The 25899-nt window shown below is 43.4% G+C and overlaps 1 protein-coding gene across 4 annotated transcripts in view; it reads left to right on the top strand.

The window, feature by feature from the left end:
- CLCN4 (chloride voltage-gated channel 4) overlaps positions 1-25899 on the top strand; it is a 45470-nt gene that overhangs the window by 4972 nt on the left and 14599 nt on the right. For 3 of the 4 annotated variants that reach the window (XM_065677463.1, XM_065677462.1, XM_065677465.1), the window contains exons 2-8: positions 11056-11207; positions 11530-11629; positions 16735-16922; positions 21949-22071; positions 23665-23871; positions 23964-24044; positions 24538-25083. In XM_065677463.1, coding sequence (XP_065533535.1) covers positions 11064-11207; positions 11530-11629; positions 16735-16922; positions 21949-22071; positions 23665-23871; positions 23964-24044; positions 24538-25083 — 1389 coding nt within the window. In that variant the 5' untranslated portion in view covers positions 11056-11063. The remainder of the gene's footprint in view (positions 1-11055; positions 11208-11529; positions 11630-16734; positions 16923-21948; positions 22072-23664; positions 23872-23963; positions 24045-24537; positions 25084-25899) is intronic. The other variant, XM_065677464.1, reaches the window with a different exon arrangement.

Here is a 25899-nt window from a genome sequence, read left to right as displayed (position 1 = left end):
GCTCTGGGTTCAACATGTGGCTGCATGGGTGCTCAGCCCCTGTGAAGGTAGAACCATTTCAGAGGTAGTGGCTGGTGGCTTTTAAATGAGGACTGGAAGAGGAGAAGGGGATGGTGTTGGAGGGGAGCATTTGCCATAGGGTTGGGACCTTCCCATCTTCCTGGAGCAATCAGGGCTCTCCAGAGTGCTGTAACCTCCTACGTCTGGGAGATGCTTCATTGTGAAGCCATTATTGGCTGGACTGGAAGAGAAAGTGAGGGGGATCATTACTACAGCTCAGTGCTTGTGCGCAGGGGTCATAGAATCATAGAATAGTTAGGGTTGGAAAAGACCTCAAGATCATCTAGTTCCAACCCCCCTGCCATGGACAGGGACACCTCCCACTAATCCATGCTACCCAAGGCTCTGTCCAGCCGGGCCTTGAACACTGCCAGGGATGGAGCATTCACAAACTCCCTGGGCAACCGATTCCAGTGCCTCACCACCCTCACAGTAAAGAACTTCCTCCTTGTATCCAATCTAAACTTCCCCCATATAAGTTTTAACCCGTTACCCCTTGTCCTGTCACTACAGTCCCTAATGAAGAGTCCCTCCCCAGCATCCCTATAGGCCCCCTTCAGATACTGGAAGGCTTCTATGAGGTCTCCACGCAGCCTTCTCTTGCCCAGGCTGAACAGCCCCAACTTCCTCAGCCTGTCTTCATACGGGAGGTGCTCCAGTCCCTGATCATCCTCGTGGCCCTCCTCTGGACTTGTTCCAGCAGTTCCATGTCCTTTTTATGTTGAGGACACCAGAACTGCACACAATACTCCAAGTGAGGTCTCACGAGAGCAGAGTAGAGGGGCAGGATCCCCTCCTTCGACCTCTGGTCACCCTCCTTTTGATGCAGCCCAGGATACGGTTGGCTTTCTGGGCTGCGAGCGCACACTGAAGCCAGCTCATGTTCATTTTCTCATCGACCAGCACCCCCAAGTCCTTCTCTGCAGGGCCGCTCTGAATCTGTGCTCTGCCCAACCTGTAGCTGTGCCTGGGATTGCCCAGACCCAGGTGTAGGACCTTGCACTTGTCGTGGTTGAACTTCATAAGTTTGGCATCAGCCCACCTCACAAGCGTGTCAAGGTCCCTCTGGATGGCATCCCTTCCCTCCAGCATATCAACCGGACCACACAGCTTGGTGTCATCGGCAAACTTGCTGAGGGCGCACTCAATCTTGCTGTCCATGTCAGTGACAAAGATGTTGAACAAGACCGGTCCCAACACCGATCCCTGAGGGACACCACTCGTTACTGGTCTCCAGCTGGACATTGAGCCATTGACCACAACTCTTTGTGTGCGGCCATCCAGCCAGTTCTTTATCCACCGAGTGGTCCATCTGTCAAATTGGTGTCTCTCCAATTTAGAGAGAAGGATGTCGTGTGGGACAGTGTCAAACGCTTTGCACAAGTCCAGGTAGATGACCATTCGTGCCATCTTATGTGTGCTGGTGGTCAGTGTTGTGTTGCATGAGCCTCCCTCAGGTCTGACAAGCTCTTAGCATGGAGCATAACCCTCAAACAGCCATAGTGCCCATCTGAACCGGTCCTTTTCCAGTGTGCTTTTGCCATCAGGCTGCAGCTTGCAGAGTTCCAAGAATGCTGATTCTTCCATGTAGTGAAATGGGATCAGGTTGTGGAGCAGAAGTCTAATTTGTGTGTGCATACTTATACACCAGTAATGGGTTTTCTCAGATTTCTTATCTGTAGTCTAGCAGAACCATCCCCCTCCCCCCCCCCCCCCCCCGACACGATCATTAATGCCAAAAGAGAAACTCTGTCAGGGTTATGGCGAGCTGCTATTACTAAACCACTTTTGACGTGTCACTCTCAAACATCACCCCAATGAAAAGATTTCCCCATCTTGCAGGTGGGAGAGCTTCCTCTCAGTGGTATGAAGTAACTCATCTGTTACTGCACAGCCCATCGACATCAAATGCATCAGTGGAAACCAGTGCCTTGCAAGCAGGAAAACATCCTCCGTCTATGTGAAACTGGCTTACTGCCTCCACTCAGATCATGGGAAGTGACACAGTAGAACAGGTTAATGGCTTTTTTGCCACAGGTTTATTACCGTTATTTCAAGCTGGAGGCTTTAAATGTTTTTAACAAGAGATGCATTTGATGCCATTGAACACCCCATTTAAGGGGAAAACTTCTTAGGGGTAACTGTATACCAGGGTATTTCCCTTTTGACAGTGCCGGTCTGTTCTCTCTAGAGGTATTTGCCTTTTTTTGCAGTCCAAGAAATGTTTTTCCTGCTCTTTAATCCTACCACTTTCTGAGTGAGGAGACAGATAGAAGCACTGGAAATCCAAACCTGGTGCTGCAAAGCTTGGCTGCGTGAGGAGGAAAACTGTACAGCACCCCTGACCCTTCAGCCCCATGAAGCTCTGTGGCAGTAAATCCAGCTGCTCCAGGAAAGATATTCCCTCTGGTTTTTGTGGGGGAGGGCACTAGAGGGAAATCAAGAATAGAACTCTATGTGTGCTACACTGGTACCCTGATCTCCGGTCTGTCCTGCCTTCCGAAGTTTAGTTTCTCACCCCAGATGCTGAAGGCTTTCTGAATTTTATCTAATCAAGCCTTGTTTCCTTCAAGAAACAAGAGTGTGTGAGGTCAGTGCAGGCCCAGGGGGCTTCACCTGCCCAACCTGATGGGCTCTTAGCAGAGGAGCGTCCTTTAATAGCAATGTTTTAGCTTAGCTGGAAAACCACAGATGGATGTGCCAGAGCCAGCAACACTTCCCTCCTTTTTTTTCCATAGCCCCAGCATCTGAGCTAACGACTAAATTTATTGGAGGAACCTTTAAGACTCTCTGGAAACAGAGATGTGAGTTTAACATTTTTTTTATAAGGAGCCAATTTTTAGTTATGTGAGTGCAAAAATTCCACTTGGAGCTTATGGGGAAGGATCTGGGATATTTCCCTCCCCCCTTCCCTTTCTGACCTAAGTTAGCAGCTGAACTAATTTTGCTCAGACTTTCCAAGAAAACTCGAGGAAAGATCAGACACATGATATTTCATACCAAAATATATTGGTTTCTAAAGAGAGAGTCATCCTGGGAAGGAGCAGGGAGCAGGATACCAGGGTGAGTTTCACCCCCTTGGAGGAAGAGAAGTGTAGTGATCCAGGGGCTTCCCAGGAGGAGAGAAGGAGAAGAGGGAGTCAGGCAGTAGCCAAAGGTGTGGGAAGACCTGATGGTTGGTTATCAGCTCCTGGGGTACACTGGTGCACTCCATGTCCCCCCGTGCCTGCCTGCGCTCCTGCCCAGCCCTGTTACCTATCTCCTTTGTGCTCACCCCCGGAGCACATCTGGTGGTTGAAGGCTGTGGTTTGGTCTGGAGGAGCCCTTTGTGCCTCAGTTTTCTACCATTTATCCCAGATGTTCCCTCCCACCTTTGCCTTCTCTCCCAGGCCCTCTCCCCTGTGATCTCGTGCCCTGTGTTTTTCTGAGCTCTGCTGTGGCTTCATAAGTTTTTCCATAGAGGTTACTCAGGGTAAGGCTGCACATCAAAGATGTGACTGTATTCAGCTTCCCTGCACTGTCAGAGCAGGAGACTCCTCAATGTGTGGTGGTGGGGCCATACAGTAAAATGCTGCCTGCCCGCACTTGTGTGCGGGAGACTGAGGGTTTGCAATGCTATGTGGCTGTGTATGGAGGCAATTCAGCCCTGAATTGTAGGAAAGGCATTTGCCAGTTTCAATACCCCTCCTTCCCCCTGTATTTTCCCAGTTTAACTATTCTTCACTTTTTATGTGCTGTAATATGTTTCCAGAAAAGGCCTGTAACTGAGTTCAGCGTTTTCTTTTTCTTACGGAGTCTGAACCTTGTTCTGAACTGAGGCCATTTTAACGTGTTCTACACACCATCATTAAGACAGAAGGTCTATAAATCAGTCAGCTTGTTCAGGCTGAGGCTCCTAAGGTGAATAGTCTTAAATTGCCCACAGGTGATTTTCAGCCTGCAGAAAACCACCTGTTTAACATGCCAGTGATTCTGCCTGCTTGCTCTTACCGAAGAGATCTTCCGTGTAAAAGTACCAACTAACAGCATCTTACTTCTTGCTTAGAAGAATGCTTCACAGCCATTTACCTGCCTCCTTCAGGGTGCAATGTCACATCACTGTTTCTTCATCATCTTCTACATGGTGGGTGGTGGAAGAGGAATTGCGTCCACATCCCTTGGCCTTCCTGGCTTTAGGCTAAACAGGCCTTCTTCTCCAGCCCCTCCTCAAAAGACACAGATTCATAATCATCTCCCTGTAATTTTCATTCATGTCTTTCCAGGTGACCCCATTAATAATCTTGCTTGCTGACTTCCTGATCTATGCGGCCCATTTTCTCTGGCTGGGTGGTACCAAAGACCTCTGGTATAACCATGCTCAGCTCTAAAGTCTCTTCCTCAGCCTTATCCTCTTAGAGCTCCTTCTGAACACTCACATCTTAAGCTCACTGACCTCCTAATTGCCCAGATTCGAGGGCTGGGTGGAGAGTGCTCTGCATCCATCTTTGCCAGTAGGTCTAAATCTCTTTGGATGTGGGGTGGATGGATGCTGGCAGAGCACCCAGCTTTCAAGAGGAAGCGCCTTTGCTTGGCAGACCATGTTGTGCAGTTAATGGCCATGAGGCTGGGGTACCGTGCTTGGCTGTTTTGAGAATACACTACTAGGAATGGTCAATACAATATTATAGGCATAGAGAGTGGCAAATTATCTGTCAGCACAATGGGGTCTTGTGGTTATCATAAATTATAACGTAAACCAGTAGATTGCTTTGTTCATTAATGGGTACTATATGGAAAACAAATCCCAGGGATTTGCACAGCCTCCACCCCATGCTCCTGAGTTTGTGCAGTACCTGCTGTCATGTCATGCCATGCCATATGAGCATAGCTAACCTGACCAACCATTCAGCTCAGTGGCGTGCTCAGCTCTGACGGAGGCAGGATTGGAATGACCATGAATCACTTCAAAAGCATTGTGTCTGTACTAGGATCTCCCCTGTTTTATCATTGTATGTATATTGGTACCAGAGCATAGAAAAGTCCTGAGATGCACTGTATTCTGCTTTTGCGTGTTGGCTACCTCGCACCACATGCGGAAGAGATGGAACAGGTGATACTTCAGATGCCATGGAAAAATCACTCCAAATAAATGTGAACTGAGGAACTTGCAACTGGCCTTTAGGCTTCTGCTTTCTTCCCCCAGCCTCTTGCCAAGTTCACTTTTTCCTTATGCTACAGCAGAAGAGTCACTGCAGAGGTATGCTTTGCTGCCTGCGACCATTGTTTTTCGCAGAGCAACTCACCCACTACTGTCTTCCAAGAAAGCAGCATTCACATGAAAGCATGTAGGTGAATGTTCATCTGCTAGAAGCATTTGAAGTGCTGAGGTAATTCAGTAAGTGTGATCTCTTGAAAGAAACTTGAAACTTGCTGGAATTGCATTAAAAACTGTACTGCCTGCCGCAGTGCAATGTGTCCAATTAAAACAGAAAACAGGATGAGGAGAGCATAGCATGGAACTAGCATGTCTACTAGCAATTGATGAGGGCCAAAACTTTTCCTTTGATGACTGTTCAACTAGTTGTTTCCCATCGGTATACTTTTCAGCTTCTTTTGAACCAGGGGATGTTTTGGTCTGTGCTTGCCATGTCAAACACATTTCAGATCCTATCAGTCAGTCAACATAATACCTAGAATGTCAGTTCATCGGCAGAGCTATTCAAGCTGTGGCTTTTGCATTTGCACATGCTGTAACAGTGCTATAAAGCTGAGAGATTCTCAGTGTTTCCATTGTAAAAGTAATTTATTGCTCTTCTACAATACCTCACTCCAAGCTGCAGTGTATCATACAGCTGGTCCCAATCACATGATGGGTTTACTCACTACAAGACCTGCAAAAAATCCCCATGACCTGAAATATGATAATGCTACTACTTTTGGTTCTTTCAAAAGAACCCAAAGTGAGTAAATGTAACAGGAGAGACCCGCAGTCTATGCTGCGCCTGTTGTGCTTGCTAGTGTGTCCCATCCTGCCTGGCAGCTCGCTGTGTTCACACCCTGGTTTCTGTCTAGCACTAGCTAGCCTGACTATAAACTTAATAGGATGTCTAAGGAGTAATTGCATGACTAGTCTTAAGGAGAATTGACGCTAGACGGTTTGCACTAACCTCTTATTCACTTTCTGTACACAGGAGGCTTCAGTGATTCCTTAATTAATAATTATCTGGCTTTATACGCTCATCAAACTTCATGGGCTATAGACTTGCTCTTTTGACACTCACCTCCACTGAGCATGGCTCAGAGATCAGGGACTGAACGTCAGGTTGACCTGGCCCAAGGTTTCTGGATGGTATCTAGGGTTATGTGGCAGCCAGAAAAGTCTCTGTCAAGAGGCACAATTGCCAGTCTGGCTCTGTGACCTCTCTCAGTTTGTAAATTGCTCCATGATAAGACCTTGCTCCATCTACAGAACTGCAGTAGTCTGGCATAGGTCTAATTCCAGAGAAATCTGCTAACCAGAACCCTCTGAATTGAGCAGATAACATAGTCAGATTTATTTGTTTCCTTTTTCAGTTTCCAACAAGAACCTGTTTACAATTATTAAGGCAGGGCGTTGACAAAAATATTTGGTTGTAGGTATATTAAGCTAGTGAGTAAAAATGATCTCGCTGTTAAGAGCTGAGGAGGGCTCTCTACTGTATTGCAGGGAATAAAATGGCAGATGTAATTCAAAGTCATTAAAGCAATGGGGAAAATGTCCCTAAGGGACCACAGAATAATGGGCTCCAAACTGGCCACTTCCTCTTACGGAGCATAGCCTGGAGTCATAGCAGACTGCTCAGTGAAAATGTTGGATGTCTGCCCACGGAAAAGCTGATGGAATGCCAGGAATTATTAGGAAAGAATGGGGAACTAAGCAGGAAATGTTCGTCCTTGCACAAATTGTGTTGCATCAGCTTCTGGAAAAGTAGTGGAAAGGATAGCAAGGATGTCTAAGACATACAACAACAAAGGGACAAAATACGTATGTCAGACTCTTACTCAGCAAGATTCAACACCTTTCTGTGTAAATAAGGTTGTCATTATCCAAATCTCTTAGATACTCAGGTGTTAGGCATGACTATGAGTTGCATTTGTTACCAATTCTGCACGTAATGGTATTGCAATGTTTTCGTTTGAATTGGTAGTGTTGAACTCATTTGAGGAGATGTGGATGTCTACCTCTGATATCTCCTTGCAATTAGTAAGCAGAAATTGGCACTCATGAGAAAGAGTTTATCTCATTCTAATGTAAATATCTGAAATACATCAAATAAATTGCATGTGAACAGTTTACTTCCTCATCTGCTGTGAAAGGAGTCTAGATTTTAGCGTCCAGAGTCAGCTTTCTGAGCATAGATGAGACAGTTTGCACCACAAATGCTCATACTCTTGCCATCCCATGGCAGGGGGGTTGGAACTAGATGATCTTAAGGTCCTTTCCAACCCTAACTATTCTATGATTCTATGATTCTATGATCATCAGAGCGGATTGCTGAAGTACACCTGTTTAGATGAAATTAATTTGCCCTTAACCTATGTATATTAAATTAAAGTATCTGTAATTGAGTTATTTGTGTAAAGGCTTCAGTTCTGCTGGTGTAACTGGAAACATCTCTGCAAACATCTCTAAGAAAGAGGTCAGGTCAGTTTATCCTGAAATGAACTTCAGAGATTACTTCAGATGCCAGAGTAAAGGGAGATAAATAAACACAGGATAGAAAGTGATATTTAAGGCGCTTGGTGCTAGGATGTAGATAGGAACTTTGTAGTACTCAGTTCAAAAGTGCTGTAGCTAGGTTTTATTTACTAAAATTGGCTTTTGCATAATCTGATATCACGTCTTTCCTTTCAGAAGGGTAGTACCTGAAGTGAACTTTAAGGCTGATAACCATCCAGCTAACTGCAGTTTCCATGTATTGGTGAACTACCTAGAGTTCAAAGTTTGTTTGTTTTCTTAGTCTTCCATGGCCCTGTGGTCTCTAGCACATTTTTCTCTCCCTGGACATGTTGCGTAGCACGTATTTTTGGGGTAGATTCAGGCTGAGATTATAATTATCCTACATACTTGTGGTCTGGCCTGGTATTATCCATCACAATACTGTCATGTGCTGGGCATTGACAACATACTTAAAAAGCTATTTTTTATGTGATATAACTCACATGTTGGGTAATTTTCTTGTATTGTTAAGGAAAACTTGCCAACACTTTCAGCACAAGAGTTCCCAGAGGTTTGTTTCTGTAGCAGGCGGGCTGCTTTGTGCAGGCAGGCAGGCAGTCTGAACTGCATGTTCTTTACAGGTCCTTCTTTGCTGTATGGGAAGAGTGGGATGAAGTAAATGATCTGCAAAATGTCACAGCGTTACAAAATAATAGCATGGTCTAATCCTTTCACCTCATTTCAGCTTCCCATTCCAGTCCCCAGTCATGGTTTACGAGACACTGAACTCAAGATCCACTTGCAACTTCAGCTCCCTAGTGTCAGCCGCAGCATCCCACCTTCAGACTCTCATTTTCCTTAGCACATGTAGGAGCCTGCTCTCATCTGTTTGCTGAAGTGCTGCTATTCTCAATTGTCACTCCTCTAAACTGATGTTTTTTGAATTGCCTCAATCCTGTGGCAGCTTTCTTGTGCTCAGCAGCGCTGCCTGGGACACCTGCTCTGCATTTGGTTTCCTTCCCCGGGCTGCAACTCCTTTGCTTGATTCTCTTTGAGACAAACACACCATGATGCTTGGAGATTACTTGATTTCCTCACTTAAAAGGACTTCTACAGCATTATAATGGTGACCTGCTGGTTGCTTTCCTCAGCTGCTTATGCAAGCACATTGTCTGTGTCATCCGAAAAGTCCTAGCTGGAGGAGTGCAAAGAACAGACATGACAAAGCTGAGTAGTCACGCTTGTTATATCCCTAAAATCCCCACCAGGGAAAAAAATAAATGGAAAGGATTTAAGCAAAGCAGTTGAGAATGGATAGAAGAGGGGGGAAATGACAGTTAATAAAGGGGGCAAGCGGAACAGCAGGGTGTATAGACAGTTGATTAAAAGCTTATCTGCCTCTTCCAGTTAAAGAATTGGGAAGTTTCCTCACAGATTCAAAGATCCAAATTCTTTACTCATGAAATCCCTGTTTCCATACCTGTAGTAGTCGTTAGTACCATGCTAGCCTCATCAACAATGTGCAAAAGTTACCTTGTGTCTGTCAAGGACTTACAGGCTCTGCAGGGTCAGTTCTATAAACCCCCTGAAGTCTGTACCTGTCCTCATATATTTTTTTATATGTATGTTTTCATGTGCTTTCCTTTTTTTTTTTCCTTAGTTTTTTTCTTTTTTCTTTTTTTTTTTTTTCCTTATAATCCCCTGTTAGCTGGCGGGTTATTTTGGCTTGCCATTTCAGGTTACAAACCTAGGTACTCTCTGGAAGAGTCCCTTTCCCAAGCACCTATTTTATGATGGATGGCATTAATCACTTTCTAGAGCAACACTATGTTAAGTGATGTAGAAGCACACGGCTGCTTCCTCCAGCCCAGCCAGCGTCCCTGTACACAGCCTGTCCACACCAGGGACCCGGGGTCTCTGACCACACTGAGGGGCACAGCTGCCACTTTCCCATGTGCAGGTTCAACCAGTAGCAAACCTGAAAACGCATCCTAGAGGCACATGCACCATTAACAGCTCTTCATTTGGTGTGAGTGGTGAGGTTTGTTTCTTGTCATGGTCTCCATGCTTGCTTTGGCAGGTCTGTGTCTCTGTATTTTGTTCCCAGTTTTCCCTGGTTTTCCCATAGTTTCCCAACTGACAAGGTCCACAATCAGACAACCTTGCTGGAACATTCTCACGCTGCCATGTGTCCTCATCAGTGAGAGTGACTGACCAGGTTTCGTTCCCATCTCTGACTCCCTTATTATTTGTGCCAAATTTGTGTCCCTCCATCTTATTCAGGCTTCCTTATTTGCTTCTTATCCTTTGTTACATTAAAAGAGGTCCTTGACCTTACCTTTGAAGGAGCAGGCACTCTCCTGCCACACACCCTTACACACATCTTTGTTTCTAGAGGCAGCCTAGGTTGTTCTTACAGTCCAAATACCAAATGTTCAGATGGCCAGAGTTAGATGAATCCAACCCTGTCTGCCTAAGCTACTTCATTTAATAGTTTCTCATCCTACTAATGGCTCTTCTCATTGGGAATAATGCCAGCCATTTCTGGAGCTTGTCATATTAGTGACTACTTTGGGTCCTGACCTTTAAAGGAGATAACAGTCACTTTTGCACCTAGCCAGATGTTGCTGAGCTTGCTGTGGGAAAGAGAGATACAGTGGTTATGAGCTAACTTCTTCATGCTTTCTTATGTGGACTGCATGAACGAGGTATAGTTTCCAGGGCTGCAGAACGATGGGCATCTGTGTTTCTCTGTTTTAATATCCTATTATATATATTACTAATATATTGAGATTAGCCTTCTGAGCAGTGGAAGGAAAGTGGATCAGTGCAGAGAGCTTTGAGCATGCAAAACTAGCCAGCACCACAGTGCTATGACTGATGTTGCCATGTAAAACCTGCAGTTCATGATGAATGGTGAATTCTACTGTATTTGTTTTCTGAGATGGTGGGCTTGCCTACTTGGTGATCTCCCCGCAGGCAGGGCACTTCCACCAGCATGGGGTGAGGATGGGCAGAAGAAGCCCAGGACCACTCTGGGGTTTGGGGCTCTGTTTTCAGGAAAGCTGATATTCCTGCACTTGGATCCTGTGATTTTTGTGCGTGCTTTTTAGGGTTTGCTCAGCTACTGGAGTATTCTTCAGCAAAACACTTTTTCTAGTGGCAATGTATAGATTTCAGTAAGTGCCCACCAGGACCGCTGACTCAGGCTCTCTTGACTCTGTGGTTTGTGGAGGTATTTTGGAGAACTTGGTTCTGAAAGATCGGCCGAAGCTGCACGGACTTACTGACATCCTTGTTTTTCTCTCTACGTACAGACCCTAATATGGTCAATGCAGGAGACATGAACGGTTCTGGCAACCTGATGGATTTTCTGGATGAGCCTTTCCCTGACGTTGGAACTTATGAAGATTTCCACACCATTGACTGGCTGCGGGAGAAATCACGTGACACTGACCGCCACAGAAAGGTAAAGCTGTCAGGCCTTGATGCGTTTCAGCCCCTGGGTTACAGCCGTCCTGGTGGCAAGAAAAACACGCAGTTCCACAAAGTTACTGCTTCCTACCGTGTTGTATGACTTGAGGAGCACTTCTAAAGTATGGATGTGGCATGTCTTTAGTTTGTAAATAGGAAAGGGCTTCTGGCAACTTAATCCGCAGAGCTTCTCTGAGAAATGGTTGAGTAGAGAAATTGTGCACACCTTCTAGGAGGCTGAATATTTCTTGTTTTAAACACTATACACTAAAGCTGTGTCAGCCTGTATTGGCAACATGTCTATGTTTTAATTTCAGATTACAAGCAAAAGTAAGGAGTCCATATGGGAGTTCATCAAGAGTTTGCTGGATGCTTGGTCAGGATGGGTTGTAATGCTTCTCATAGGACTACTGGCAGGTATGTGTGTGTTAGCATTACAGTTATGCTCAGAACCGTCTTGCCCAAGTTTGCTGTAGTGCCGTCTGCTTCTCTGTTTACTTCAGTGTCTCTCCACTGATGTTTTAAGCTGAAAAGGCAGCTGTCACCCATGCAGTTATAATTCTTAATAAAAATACCCACTTGCAAAGTCTTCTGAGGATAGCTGACCTAGAAAAAGTGTTATGCACCAGTAGAGGGATTTTTCTATTGCTTTTGGAAACATGCATCTGATTGCTTTACGCTCGACGGGCTACTTTGACTTTCTGAATCTTAGATGCACCGAAATCAATTTCATTGTTAGGATTTTTTTCTTGTCTTCACTTACTTTAATTCTGCAAGTAGATATATTGATGTGGGGAAAATATTGGTTGTAAGCACTCAAAGGGGAGCTTTGTAAATTGCAGTATCCACTCGGTTGTCTTCTTTATATATGTACAGGGAAAGGGAAATACAGTTTCAGTCTCAGTTTCAGATCTGCTTCCAGGCCAGACAGCCATCACACATTTAACAGCCTGCTTAAACTCAGATGGCAAATTCGTTAATTTCCCAAACTTCTCCTGTCTTCTGCTCAGTTTAGCACATCTTCCAACTTGAAAAGCTGCACTTCTCTAACTAAGCTGAAACAGCTGCCATTTCTTACGCTTTTCTGTGATGTTAGGGTGCTCTTGTATCATGCTGCTTGGTAAAAGTATGATGGGAAGTTTCACAATTTCCACGTGGTGTGAATCTCCTGCTTACCAACTGTCAAGTTAATACATTTATTACAGTTAATGAGGAGCCTCAGAAGTACTGGGGATGTTCTTGAGAAAACATTGCTGAAGAGTCATTTTTGGCAAATTATGTTATTTTGTAGAGATAGATATATTTGTTTCCACAAAAGCTTTGATAGGAGGGTGAGATCGGAAGAGAATGTGATAGACTATCTACTACCAGGACTGCTGAATTCTGCCTGAAGGCCATGATTAGCCTTATCTGGGATGGAGAATTATGCTTGAAGTAAAGTTAGAGCAAGCCCTTGAGGGGTCTAGTCACCTCTTGCAAGCTTTTCAATAATCCCCTCACTTGTACAGGGAAGTTGGTATACACTCACACACTTCCATTTTAGTAACAATACCCCAGCAGCTTTGTTTCAGTTCAAGTTTGCAATGAAATCTCATGCTGAAATCCTCAAGGTTGTTGAAAGCTGACCTCTGGTAAGCCCTAGTCTTGCTCTAACATACGTCCAGCTTGGGAATGGTGGTCGAGGGCAAGCTGCAGCTAAGATGTTAGCTTTTGCAACGTCTTCAGTTACAAGCATGCAGAGCAACGTGGTTTGTCACAGAGTCAAATCAATTTAGTCAGTTTTTAGACTAAAAGGACTTGTGAATCAGCTAGAGAACAAAAATCACCTGTGTGCTCATGATCTGGGCTGAGCCCTGTAGACTTTTTCTGCTTAATGTTCTGTGCTTTCAGTATCTCTGGGGCAGGGCAAAGATGGAGAGTCACCATGCCAGCCTCAGCAAGGGGTCAACACACCTTTGATGAGCAGGGAGTTGGTGGGGGGGGGAGGTTACTGGTGTATGGATTAGGTTTTTTAAGCCCGTTTGAGGAGGAAGTAAATGAGATTGGTGGCTCAGTCAAGAGGCACTTCATGATGTTTCCTTCTCTACTTGAAATACCACCTGCTCAGAGAAGCTGGCTTGCCATGTGTGGTTCCATGGGGTTGCATGGACCAGACTGGCTCCTCCATAGTCCCTCTTGTCCTGCTGCACAGGCAGAAGCTACCGCTGCTCCAAGCGGAGCTGTATGTCTTGAGTAACACCAAAGTATATTGAAATATAGCAGCAGCCATTTGGGCTCAGACCAAGTTTCACCAGTGACTGTGAACACATAAATTAGCTTGAGTGGAGCCTGTTGGTGCTGCCATAGTGTGGCTAGCTCCCAGGCTTCTTTAGAGCCATGTACCCACAGGGTCTCGAACCCTCAGGTGCTACATGGAGGGAGCATATGGTGTGTAACTCTGTCAAGTGGCTGGAAAGGCACTAAGGAGCTTCTGGAAATGAGATCTTAGGAGCCACAGCTTTCTTATTTCAGGAAGGGGAAAAGAGCAGTAATACTCACAAATGCTGTTTGGTGTGGAGATCATATGAAAAGTGCTCACACTATGTGCCAGAAAAAGATGCTGAGCACTACCTGGGGCGGTCTTTGACAGAAAGTTTATACTTTCTGGAGAAATACAAATCAACTAATGGGGAAATTAACCTAAAAATTTTAGGTATGGGTGCCAAATTTTTAAGGCATTTTTCATCTGTAAGGAATTCTTAGTTTCTACTGTGGCCATCCTGCCAGCAGACGAGTGGGCATCCCTCCACCTAACAATTATTACGAGCCAGCTGAAATATATGCTATATATAGATCACCAAAAGAGTCTGTGTTTTCTAAACTGTGTGACATAAAGTACTATCATACTAATGCTGAAACGCTCTGCAGCTGACGGTGCAAAAATTCCCCTTTGCAATGCAGTGCTGTGCTACTTGGGTGATGCTATTTTCTGGCACAGGTGCATCACGAAAACTATGTTTTCAAAGCAAAGTTTTAGCATTCTTAGTAGGGCATAATAAAGGATAAGTATTGGCCAAGGATAAGTATAAACTAAAGGAAAAGGAGAGATGCAAAAGGCTCATATCTAAAATGAAGTTCAGCATTTCTTGACTTCGGAGTGCTTTGTTGTTTTTCGTTCCAGGCAGGTTACATAGAAGGGGGAACAAGCTCAGTTCCTTTAGTGGGAGAAGTAGGGAGTTAAATTTATGCCTTATTGCAGTCTAGACAGCCATGGTAAGCACGAGGAACTAAAGGCTTGACTTTCTGAGGTGCTGAACAGTCTGCAACTCCCATTAATTTCACTTAAAGTTGCAATGACTCAGAACTTTGAAAACTCCAGTCCTGGTCATGTGTCTTGTGAAGATCCACTATTGCACTATTATTTTGTAAATGGTGGCCCTCCCCTCTCATTATTCTTTTCTCTGTAAAGCATGTGTAGCAAATTGCATGTCACATTTTCCTCCTTATGTGGATTGCAAAGCGTTTGGCAGAAGGGATTAGATCAGCTGCAAAATTAAGTACATTTTTCCTAGAGGTACTGGGGCGCATATGAGCTTGTTATATTAGAGAACTGAATTCTTGTTCCTGCCAACCCAGGACAGTTCCTCACTCTGTTTATTAACCTTATCGGGGAAAAACATTCAAAAGCCTGCCTGCCTTTGCACCTTCTTTGCACTCTATGAAGCATTAGTACTCAGTTGCCTGGTTAAGTGTGATGTGAGCTTTGGAGATTGGGTCAGCTACAGAGGACGATAAAGGTCCATGGAGAGGTGCAAGAGGCACAGCATTCGGTGCTCATGTCCAGGGGATGAAGATTCTTTGTACAGTTTCCTGAAACTTTCAGAAAACTAGAGGAGAATGTAGAGCTTGCTGCAAAGCTCAGTAAGCTGTGCACACTGACATTACCAGCAACACAGTGATTTATCATCATCTAAGAATATGGTTCATTGTTTCCATAGAAACTTGGGAAAATGGAAGCAAGTAAGCAAGAGAAAAGCAAGGTCTTCATGAAAGAAAATAATTGATACAGGCATTACTCTCTTCTGCAGCCTTTTTTTGTGGTCTTGTCTAGTGTAGATCTTAATTATTCTGAGTATTCCCATACAACAAAAAGACTTCACTGTTACCTCGTCACATTGCTGGTCAGTGTGGGGACAAGGATCCTTCTTAAGGGGGTGATAATATTTACTTATACATAAGCCTCTGCGAACACTAGTGTTTTTTTCTGTCCTGTAGAAGAAAAGACAAGTTATGTGTGCCTGAATTATTTGAAATGGTTTTCTTTTCCTCCTTCACAGAAATGAAACTCAGAAAACCTTAGTTCCAGGTCAAATAAACTGGCTCCTGAACCAACCTGTGTGCCCCAGCTGGTAGGAGAAAGGGGAGCAGCCACCACCACTGCTTCATGTAATTGCATTTTAGCAGGAGCCACAAAGCTAAAAGTTTTGGAAACATTAAACCACTTTGCATTTGCCAAAGCATTGTTTTTCAGCGGTTTAGCCCCAGTAAATTCTTTCAAATCCATTACTGGTTCCTGAAATTGTATTAAAGATGACTTGCAAAAGTAATGACTTCTACTTTCCACTGTATATGAGAGGGGTGTGGAAAATACTAAAGGACTCTTCAACCAGTTGGTGGCTTAATGCTTTCCAGAACCCCCGGACATGGGGACCGAACACAGGTCTGCCGTTCTGTGCTCTGGTTGCTCCCAGCCTTCCCCTTCCTGCTGGTGCTGGTTTCGGGAGGACACATCTGATCCCGGGGGCTGGGAATTACCGCTAGTGAACAAATGCCCCAGAAAAACAGGATTTTCTTTTCTTGTGCCTGGCCCTGACAAGTTTTCCCGTGTCTGTGTCCGGTGGCCACCGGGTGTCACTGTAGCTCTGTATATACTGGGGAATCTGCAAGGAATCTGCTAGCTACAGAGGGTTTGAAGGGTGATTTTAGTCTGCATTCTCGGATTGCTAGCGAATGTACATACCGGGAGCCCGATTCCGTTAAGTTCGTAATTCAGAATCCATATTGTTTCTGTGCTGAAATCTTCCTTCTAAAATGTTGCAGTAAAGCTATAGGAAAACATAACTGTATCCTCCTCCTCCCCTATACCTGAAATACAGAATGCGGTTTGAGACCTGCAGCTCAGGATGCGTATAGAGATGCTGCATGAAGCCCTCCTTATCTCAGTCAAATGGTACCCCTACTGGGACAGACTGCAGGATCAGGCCTATGTCAGTTATGGCTTCTCTACTTGTCAGTCAGTCAATATGAAAATGATAATATTTAAAATAAAAAGTTGATGAGAGAGTATTGAAGGTCAGACAGCAAGCTGGCTGTTTCTCTGCACACATGTTATTGCCCTCTGTTCTTTGGTATATTCATGCTTACACTGCAGCTGCTTCCCCAAATCATGGGGTTTTTTTGCTGTTGTTATAATTAGATGTATTTTCCTTGCAACTTGATATTTTTTAATGGCACAGTTTCTTTTTCTGCATTTCTTTTCCCAGGCACATTAGCTGGAGTGATAGATTTAGCTGTGGATTGGATGACAGACCTGAAGGAGGGTGTCTGCCTGTCTGCCTTCTGGTACAGCCACGAGCAGTGCTGCTGGACGTCTAATGAAACGACATTCGATGACAGGGACAAATGTCCCCAGTGGCAGAAATGGTCTGAACTTCTTGTAAGCCAGTCTGAGGTATGGGAGACCTGATTAGGTTGTGGTCACAGCAGGCCAGCAATGCCTTTTTTCCTGCTTGCTGTTGCTCTCTCCAGAGAGTTGCTCTGAAAGAGAAAGTAATGAACCAAGTATGCTGCAAAAAAAGACATTTCCACAACCATTATCTGCTTAACTTGGAAGAGGTCCTATTGTTCCAGTGTCATGTATGATGGAAAACTGCAAGATCACTCTCTCTTTTTATCAGTATTGAACCTAAAGTGTTTCATAACACTCATAATCGCCAGGGGACCTGAGCTGCTGTCCAATTTTTGTCTTTTAAACACAATTTTATGGGACAAAAATGGTGATCCCTGACAAAAACATTTAAGAGGAAATGTTTGGGACTGCAGACATTTTTTATGCATTCAAATGCTGTCAGTAGTAGTGGGAGCTGTGTAAGACCTGCATAACAAAAATTGAGTATGACATGGAGGTGGGATGAATGTGACTTTGAAGAGAACTGGCTTAAGTATGTAATGTGGCTTTTAAAAATGTATCTGGTAGTGCAGTTTGGTCAATAATAAGAGAAAAATATATACTTCCGTGGCATAGGTAATCTCCAGCCAAACAATTAAAAAATGGGTGATGTGGAGAGGTTGTCTCAGGTCTTCCCCTAGTGTAGAGGTAGTCTGTAGTCTGGTGCTGCAGAATGAGGGCACCTTCATCACCATACGAGTTTGTCATTCATGTTTCCTTCAGTGTTGGTTCAGGTTTATAGTACAAGCGGTGTCTGTGAATATGCATAGCCCAGTTTCCATAGTTGTGAAAAGCCATAGTGAAAGTAGTGGGGTGCTCACTCTTCCTGAATATTCCCACCATTTAATGGCAGGCAAAAATCTCTGCACCATTGCCAGTCCACAGTGCCAACCTTCCCTTTGCCAGAGGTTTGCGAGGTTCGCACTAGTCTTCATCAGCAGATGGTTTGCGTGGTTGTGTCTGTAACAGTGAGGAAATATTATCCTGGTATAAAGTTGCAGGGCTGGGGATGATATTGTAATTTAAGAGGACAAAAATATGTGGGAAGGGGAAAAAGAAGAGACTGTTAAAATTGTTATGGGATTTGGAAATCCTGTGCATGTGTTTGATATGCTGTTACTCCGAAAGGCTGGAATATAAAAACAGAGCATATCTTGTAGAAAATTTATTGCTTTTGGCTGCTACTTAAAATCAGCAGTCATGACTGTTATATGCTGTGGCCTGTAGGGAAGGTATCAGCTAGGAGGGCACCATGAAACTTTACTGTGTTCATACTGAGCTTCTCATGCCCTAGTCATGGTGAAAAAAAAAAAAAAGCTCATATTGGCTTAATTTTAGGCTCTTTCTCAAAACAAACGGGCCTCTAGGATCTGTGAATTTTTGGCTGCCATGGCCCAATGAATGCTATCAATATTAATAATACAGCTGTCTATTGCTGTTACACTGAAACCATAGGCAAAACCCAACAAAAATGTAAATATGGAAAGTAAAAATTCTGGTTGGTAGCAAAAGTCTTAGGATTTGGGAAAGTTTTGCATGATACCTGTAGGTGTAGAGGACTTGAGGAGGGATCAAAATACACTGAATTTGACTGAGATTCAGGATAATTTTCCGGGTTTGTTTTGTTTGGGTGGTTTGGTTTGTTGTTTTTTTTTTTTTTTTTTTTATATTGCTTCACTTTGTGCCTGACACTTGCATAACAGCCCTTACAAAACAGCAGTGGACAGAAGGACTAATTTGGAGCACATTTTAGACAAAGGCACTTTGGAACAGTTTCCCTAAAGGTACTTTGGTCAGAAATGTCTTCTCATCATAGCCAAGTAAACCAACATTCTGAGGACTAAGATTTATATCAGTTCTTCCATGTGATTTTGACAATTTATGGCTATGATAAACCATGTACATACGTTCTGACTGAGAACTGTGACATGTTCTCTGGTATCTCTTGAAAGATGTTTTAATTTTAGTCCTATAAAATGAGCCCAAAGCAGAGTCTTGATGTAAATTATTATGGAAAACATAATAGCACATCAGAAACATACCAGGCTAAGTTTTCTTCCCTGATCACTGTTTGTAGGTGAATTATATACTTCATCTCTCTGGTCCTGAACTGCTTTCAAAGAGCAGGTGAAGTGGGTTTTTTTGATGCAAGATTGTTTCAAACCCTCAAATTCACTGGAGGAGGGGATGTGTTAAAGCACATCAGATGCCACCCACTTCAAGCAGATCTCTGACAAGTATCTGGTGACCCGGACCTTCCCCTGTTCTGCAGATTCAGCTAGGTCCCAACCTCAGCTTCACTAGAACTGAGGACCACATTTCTAGCGCCTTACAGCCATGCAGGGTAAAGGAAAGGACCCCAAGTCTTCTATGTTTCGTGATGCTGTATCCAGCAACAAGACTGGATTCCCATCTCAGGGCTTCTGGATCTCCTGTCATGAAGCTGACATCTGCAAGACAAGGAAGCTCCTTTATACCTGGAATCTGGTTTTGCAGCCTTGAATCTCTCAGTCTTGAGGGCCCTGCGGAGACACATTGCTGTAACGTCCACAGGAGGGAGTCTGCAAACCATGAGATTCCCCAGCCGACTTACAGTAGAGCTTTGAGTCTCTGGAGGAAACAAACATTGAATAGCATCCTGAGGGATGTGGTTTATTTCAGCATTCTGAGTTTGTGAGGGTTGTTTTCAGTGTTTCCATTTGTACCTGAACTGGACTGACACCAGATCTGAAATACTGCTTGGTCTTGCAAACTAAAGTACAACATTTTTCTCAGTTCCTGTACTTGCTCTGTTACTGTTGTTGCCAGGGTAAATCCTTTGAGCCACTAGCAGAGTGGAAGAGGTCTTGGCAGGATCATCTTTACTGGTGAGCTTTTTTGGTCTCTGATTCCAGTGTACCTGCCTAAGACTGATTCAGGGCCTTAGTAACGAATGGCATGTAAATGAATGAGAAATGAGCCGTTCGCTATACCGAGTTACTGTTACTTCACTTCCCAAAGGTTTGTTTTTTTTCATTATTATTAATCATTATAAACTGCTGCAGTTGGACCTGCAGAATGCCAGATATCTGGAAAATGTAACAGTGAGAGTTGTCCCAGTAGGTAAGACTGAACTCACCATATAGACTCTTGTGGGGTCCTGCCGCAGTGTGCTAGGTGTATGTGTGACTGCAGTAATAGGTTGACACAGTATTCATCAGATGTGAAAGAAGAAGTAGTAAAAAGAAACAAAGTTAATTTGACTCCAGTGAATTTAGAAGCAAAACTACAGCTTTCACTCAATGTTGTAGGACTGAATTGTTGTAACGGCGTTGGTCTTCTTTGGAGTTACTCCAGTTCACACTGACAGAAGAATTTTGCCCTGGGGCAACATGTCCAGAGTTTTCTCTACAGGAAGAGTAAATATTGTCATAGCTGTTTGTAATTGAAAGCACTAGGAGAAGACATTCATGAAGACAAGACTGTCTTCAGCTGTAGCAACAAAAATCCATGGTTACTACAGATAGATGTCAATCACTGTAAGCGTGGGATCCATGACTGCTCAGTCTCAGGGCATTGGAGGATGGCATTGCATTGCTGCTGTTATTCTGCTATTATCAGCAAAGCCTGCTTCAGCAAGCACAAGAGGACCTTGACAAATTTTCATTCTTCCAAACAATTCCATAAGGATAAGAGCAATGGTTCCCTTACTGTCTTTCCACATGGGCAGAGACCTGGAAAATGAGGCTAGCAAGTACCCATGTTAAAAGTTGATTCCTTGCAAGTTTGCAAACAGGGAGTCTTCTCAGCTCTAGATTTTTTATGACTGGGAACTGTGTTTTGCCAGCTCTGTTAACTGAAGACGCAATACAAGTGATTAATGCCTGTTTTCCTGTTTGATTTATCTTAATGTTGATATCCAGGCTGCTGTTCTGCAGAGCAAAGATAGGGGCCCCCATGTTCTTGAGCAGCTGGGATTACATCCGGTAGGAAGAGTTCACTTAAAGGTGAAGGATTCATACCAATTCATGCACTGAAGTTCATCTCGGTTTTTATTCTGTAGTGTCATGTTGCTAGAGGAGATCATTTGAAGGCTTAATCTCCTTAAAAAGGCTTAATGTGTACCAGTTTGATGCCTCTGACTAGATTCTATTTTGTATGTGTAGGTCGAGTGCTTGAAATTAATCTGAAAAATTATGCTTGTGAATAGGGAGGGGTTCTAAGCCAGATTTTAACAACGGTTTTGACTTGGCCACTGGAGACAGGTGGAAAGCTTGAAGGTCACTATTGACTATGCCTTCACTTTGGCACTGCATGGTCAACTGTTGCTAATGATTATGGGCATTTCCATTCTGTCAGTGAAGTAAAGCTATTCAGTTTGAAAATAGATAGGTTTTATTATTGACTAGAATGCTTTTAAAATATCAGGGCAAAAATGACTGAGATGTGTCTGAATGGAATCTGCCAAGCTATTGTGTTTGTAAATGTTCTTCAACCCTAGCATAGGTAGCATCATGTAGAAGGAAAGGACTTATTTATGGTTTCACCCTTACCATTTGTGAGCTAGCTACTGATATACACAGGGGTGTTGTTTTAAAATATCAGCATCTGCATGGAGAGGTAACCTTTTAATACCAGCCCTCAGAAAAAGATGTATCCCTGTCACCCACCATGGGATGAACACAGCATCTTCCCTCATTAGGTGCTTTTTTATCAACAATTATTTTTGCCCTTATGACAGATTTGTTTGACATTTTGCAACTTTTTGCAGTTGGCTTAATTTTTAAGTCCTTGAAAGATACTTTTAAGGTGTTTGCGTCCCTTGCAAACAGACTTTATGGACCGGGCTATGTATATGTTATAATGCAGCTTCTTTCCATGAGTAATAAAATTGTTGGACTGTATGAAGTAATTTCTCCTTCCTGAGGAAAAGCAACAGCTATCATGTAAATGAAAAGACCAGGTTCCATGCCATCATAATCCCTAGTAAAAGTGTGAGTTTTACCAACCTGCATTTGTCTAACAATGTTTGTTACTGTTATTTTTCTAGGGTGCAAGTGCTTACATTCTAAACTATTTTCTATACATTATGTGGGCTCTATGTTTTGCTTTCCTGGCAGTCTCCCTGGTCAGAGTGTTTGCTCCCTATGCCTGTGGCTCTGGAATCCCAGAGGTGAGTTTCTTTTTGTGGGTGGATATCGAAATACCAACTAAAACAAAGAATTAATAATTTGGCACCTTTTCCCATTTCAGAACTGCCCTGTGAGATAGCATAGGAACAAGAAGATTCCCTTTCCATCTCATCTGCCTTCATTCCTCTAACATGCCTTTATGGTGCTTATCGAAATTGTTCATAGTAGAAAAGGTTCAAATGCCACTGTGGCAGGTTAATGCACATCATACCTCACTGCCAGAGCCTGAATTAAAAATCAGCAGCTCCCAGTCAGCACTTTATGGGCTCCAAATTTTTGTGGCTGAGACACATACTCACCCTAAGATTCTACAGAATTTTCTTTGGGTTAAATTACTTGGGCCTGTTACAAACTCAGTCATTTTCTAGTCTAGGCTTTAAACAAAACCAAAATAAAATGAAGAGGGAGGCTACAAAGCTAAGGTTTCCTAAGCTGCTGAAGATGCAAGATGCCAATCATTTGGGATGCCAGAAAAGTGTCTGGCTTTCATCTTCTGCAAATTGTGTCCTTGTAGACAATGTTATGCTGTTGTGCCAGCATTATGGCAGCCAAAAATCTTGCTTTTCAATATTTTACATACTGAGTGTCAGCCCATATTTAAGCTGTTAAAATGAGGAATCCTGTAATTCAAGCAGCATAACTACTCAAGATTTTTTCAATCAGAGAAGTCTTCTGTTAGAAGTGCTATAGGATCACTGGGGTTAGTAAGAATCTGGCAGACAGAATCAACAGCCCAAATTTTAGGAATCTTGGCATATTTTTTTTTTCATCTCTAGAAGCATTCAAATATTTCATGGTTGATTAGGACATCCCCTCCCCAATAATTTGAAATATTTAAATAATTTCCATGTTTCAAATTACTCACATGTATGTGTTTGTTACGAATTTAATATATATATTATTGATATATAAGTGTTTTTAAAAAGTTTTCCTGGTTAACTGTAAATCTAGTTTCTAAGTGATAAATATCTCATGTGAGGTGATGCTCAGTTTCAGCCTGTTTCCAGGGCTACAGTCCAAACCCAGATCCCACCCTGGAGCCTGTGTGTCATGCATGTACATTGTGCTGTATTCTAGCCACTCATATGCAAAATTAAGAGGAAATCTGTAAAAATAAGATCTCCTAGACTTTCTCATTTCATAACACTTGCCTGCTTTTATGGCATGGCCATTCCAAATACTGAGAACTCTTTTTTCTCTTGTTTTAACCGGGAAAAGTCTGTGGTTGTTTATTTGCTTCTTTTTCGGCTTTGTTAAAGTTGAGTCTAGTTTAACTCTGATCTGTAAGCCAAGGAGATACGTAAGAGTTTCATATTTCTATTGATCTCTGCGAGACTCCTTACCAAAGCGGGAGACCACCCATAACAAGAGTAAAAGTGTGGTCTGCTTAACCCCTGCTCAAATATCGCTGTGGGAAAGTTGCCCTACCTACAGTTACTTTCTCTCCCTCACTGTCTCTTTTCAAGCAGTCTGCAATTCCTTTATTTTAACTCCACTGGAAATTTAACTCCATTTGCAAGTTCAGAGTAGAAAAGGTTTTTTAAGCTCTTCAACATGTTCTTCCTGCTTTCCAGATAAAAACCATCTTGAGTGGGTTCATTATTAGGGGCTACCTGGGAAAGTGGACACTTTTAATCAAAACAGTCACCTTGGTTCTGGTGGTATCTTCAGGCCTCAGCCTTGGGAAAGAGGGGCCGTTAGTCCACGTGGCCTGTTGTTGCGGAAACTTCTTCAGCAGCCTCTTCTCAAAGTACAGCAAGAACGAAGGAAAGAGAAGAGAGGTGAGGTTGACTCCCATCATTTCTAATTTCCCTCTCCAAATACTTGGTGTTTCAAAGGACTCATGCCTTGTATGCAAATATTTGGCTTGTAGGTGCTTTCGGCTGCAGCCGCCGCAGGAGTTTCTGTTGCCTTTGGTGCTCCAATTGGAGGTGTGCTTTTTAGTCTGGAAGAGGTGAGACGTAGCAGTTTGCTTGTTTCAATAAATATATTTTCATTTGATACCTTTTTCTAAGACTCCTCTTTATTTTTCAAATGCTTACATGCTCATTTTTCTTCTGAAGCAAGAATTATGTTTGTTTTCTAGTAATAAATAAACAGATATTTTAGCCTAATTTGAGTAGAGCAGCAGCATTTGCTTTCTGGAAACAAATGAAATGAATCAATTTAGCTGCCACATGGGCTGAGCTGTTGAGCATCCTTCTTGCCATCTCTAGCCAGCAACTTTGGATTTTGGTTTATTGATTTTTAACTGATTGCTGCTCCCTAGCTGAAATCTAAAAATGCCGTTTTCGCATACCTTTGTGAAAACATTCTGGCTGTGGTAAGCACTAGTGCTTCCAATAAAGTCAGATGTAGAGCCACAGATGAAACACATGGCGATGGCAATTAAAGCAAACATTCTCTGTCACACTCATGAAGTGTTTACGGTCTCTGCTTGGTTTTAGGTCAGTTACTACTTTCCTCTGAAAACTCTCTGGAGGTCATTTTTTGCTGCTCTCGTGGCTGCCTTCACACTGAGGTCCATCAATCCTTTTGGAAACAGCCGGCTGGTCTTGTTCTACGTGGAGTACCACACCCCCTGGTACATGGCTGAGCTCTTCCCCTTCATCTTGCTTGGTGTCTTCGGCGGCCTCTGGGGGACCCTCTTTATCCGATGCAACATTGCCTGGTGCAGGAGGCGAAAGACCACCAGACTTGGGAAATACCCAGTCCTGGAGGTCATAGTGATAACGGCTATCACTGCCATCATCGCCTATCCCAACCCCTACACGCGGAGGAGCACCAGTGAGCTGATCTCGGAGCTCTTCAATGACTGCGGTGCACTGGAGTCCTCCCAGCTCTGCGACTACATCAATGACCCAAACATGACCCGGCCAGTGGATGACATTCCTGACAGACCTGCTGGCCCCGGAGTCTACACTGCCATGTGGCAGCTCGCCTTGGCCTTGGTGTTTAAAATTGTTATCACAATATTCACTTTCGGCATGAAGGTAAACTGGGGACAGGCACAGAAGCTGTCATGAGCACAAGGCACAGATGGGTTGCCATCAGCAGTTGTGGTCTATCTGGCAGGGCTTGTGCGCCTCTGACCTACACGTAGCCATGCAGGTGTTGATGTGGTATCTGCTGGTTCACCTAGCTGCCAGTACCTTGCTTTATGGGCCCCTGTTGCAGCCGAGGGATGAGCCCCGCTTTTTCACTTTCTAGTCATCTGCAGTTTTATTAAGTGAAACAAATCTGTGTGGGAATTGAAATCCATTGTTGCCAATAGGCAAATTCAAAATGATTCCGACTGCAGTAGTCTTTCAGTTCTCTTGGGGATATGGGTTATTTACACTGCTGTTTGTCTTGTTGAATTAATGTGTTAATGTGCCTCAAGGTAGCTATGCTTGGGGAAATGATAGCTTTAAATTTACTGATTTACACATTTAAAATCTCAGGAAAATATAAAAGTAGCTGAAAAGCTCTATTTTTTAATCTTTTAAAACACCATAGCTTGGAAAAAAGAGGGAATGAGTGGCAGAACTGATGGATGTATGATTCCATTATTCTGAGTCTGCAACCTTTTCTTTCTCCTCCTCCCCATAAACGGGTGATGAAAGATCCAAGAACAATTTATTCAAGGTTTCAGTACATACAAAACTGTTAGTGGTGAGTTTTATATGTCTGAATTCTAGAGTCCATATAAAATACATATCTGTCTGCCTGTGGTTCCCATTATCTGTGCATTTAGTTCTTGATCTGATTGCAGCAGACAATGGGAAGTTTTTCTAAGTTGTATACTTTAGTTTATATCACACTCAAAG

Source organism: Lathamus discolor, chromosome 4 (assembly GCF_037157495.1).
Source record: "Lathamus discolor isolate bLatDis1 chromosome 4, bLatDis1.hap1, whole genome shotgun sequence".
Taxonomy (NCBI): Eukaryota; Metazoa; Chordata; class Aves; order Psittaciformes; family Psittacidae; genus Lathamus; species Lathamus discolor.
The sequence above is the reverse complement of the archived record's forward strand: the minus strand, read 5'-3'. Positions and strand labels throughout refer to the sequence as shown.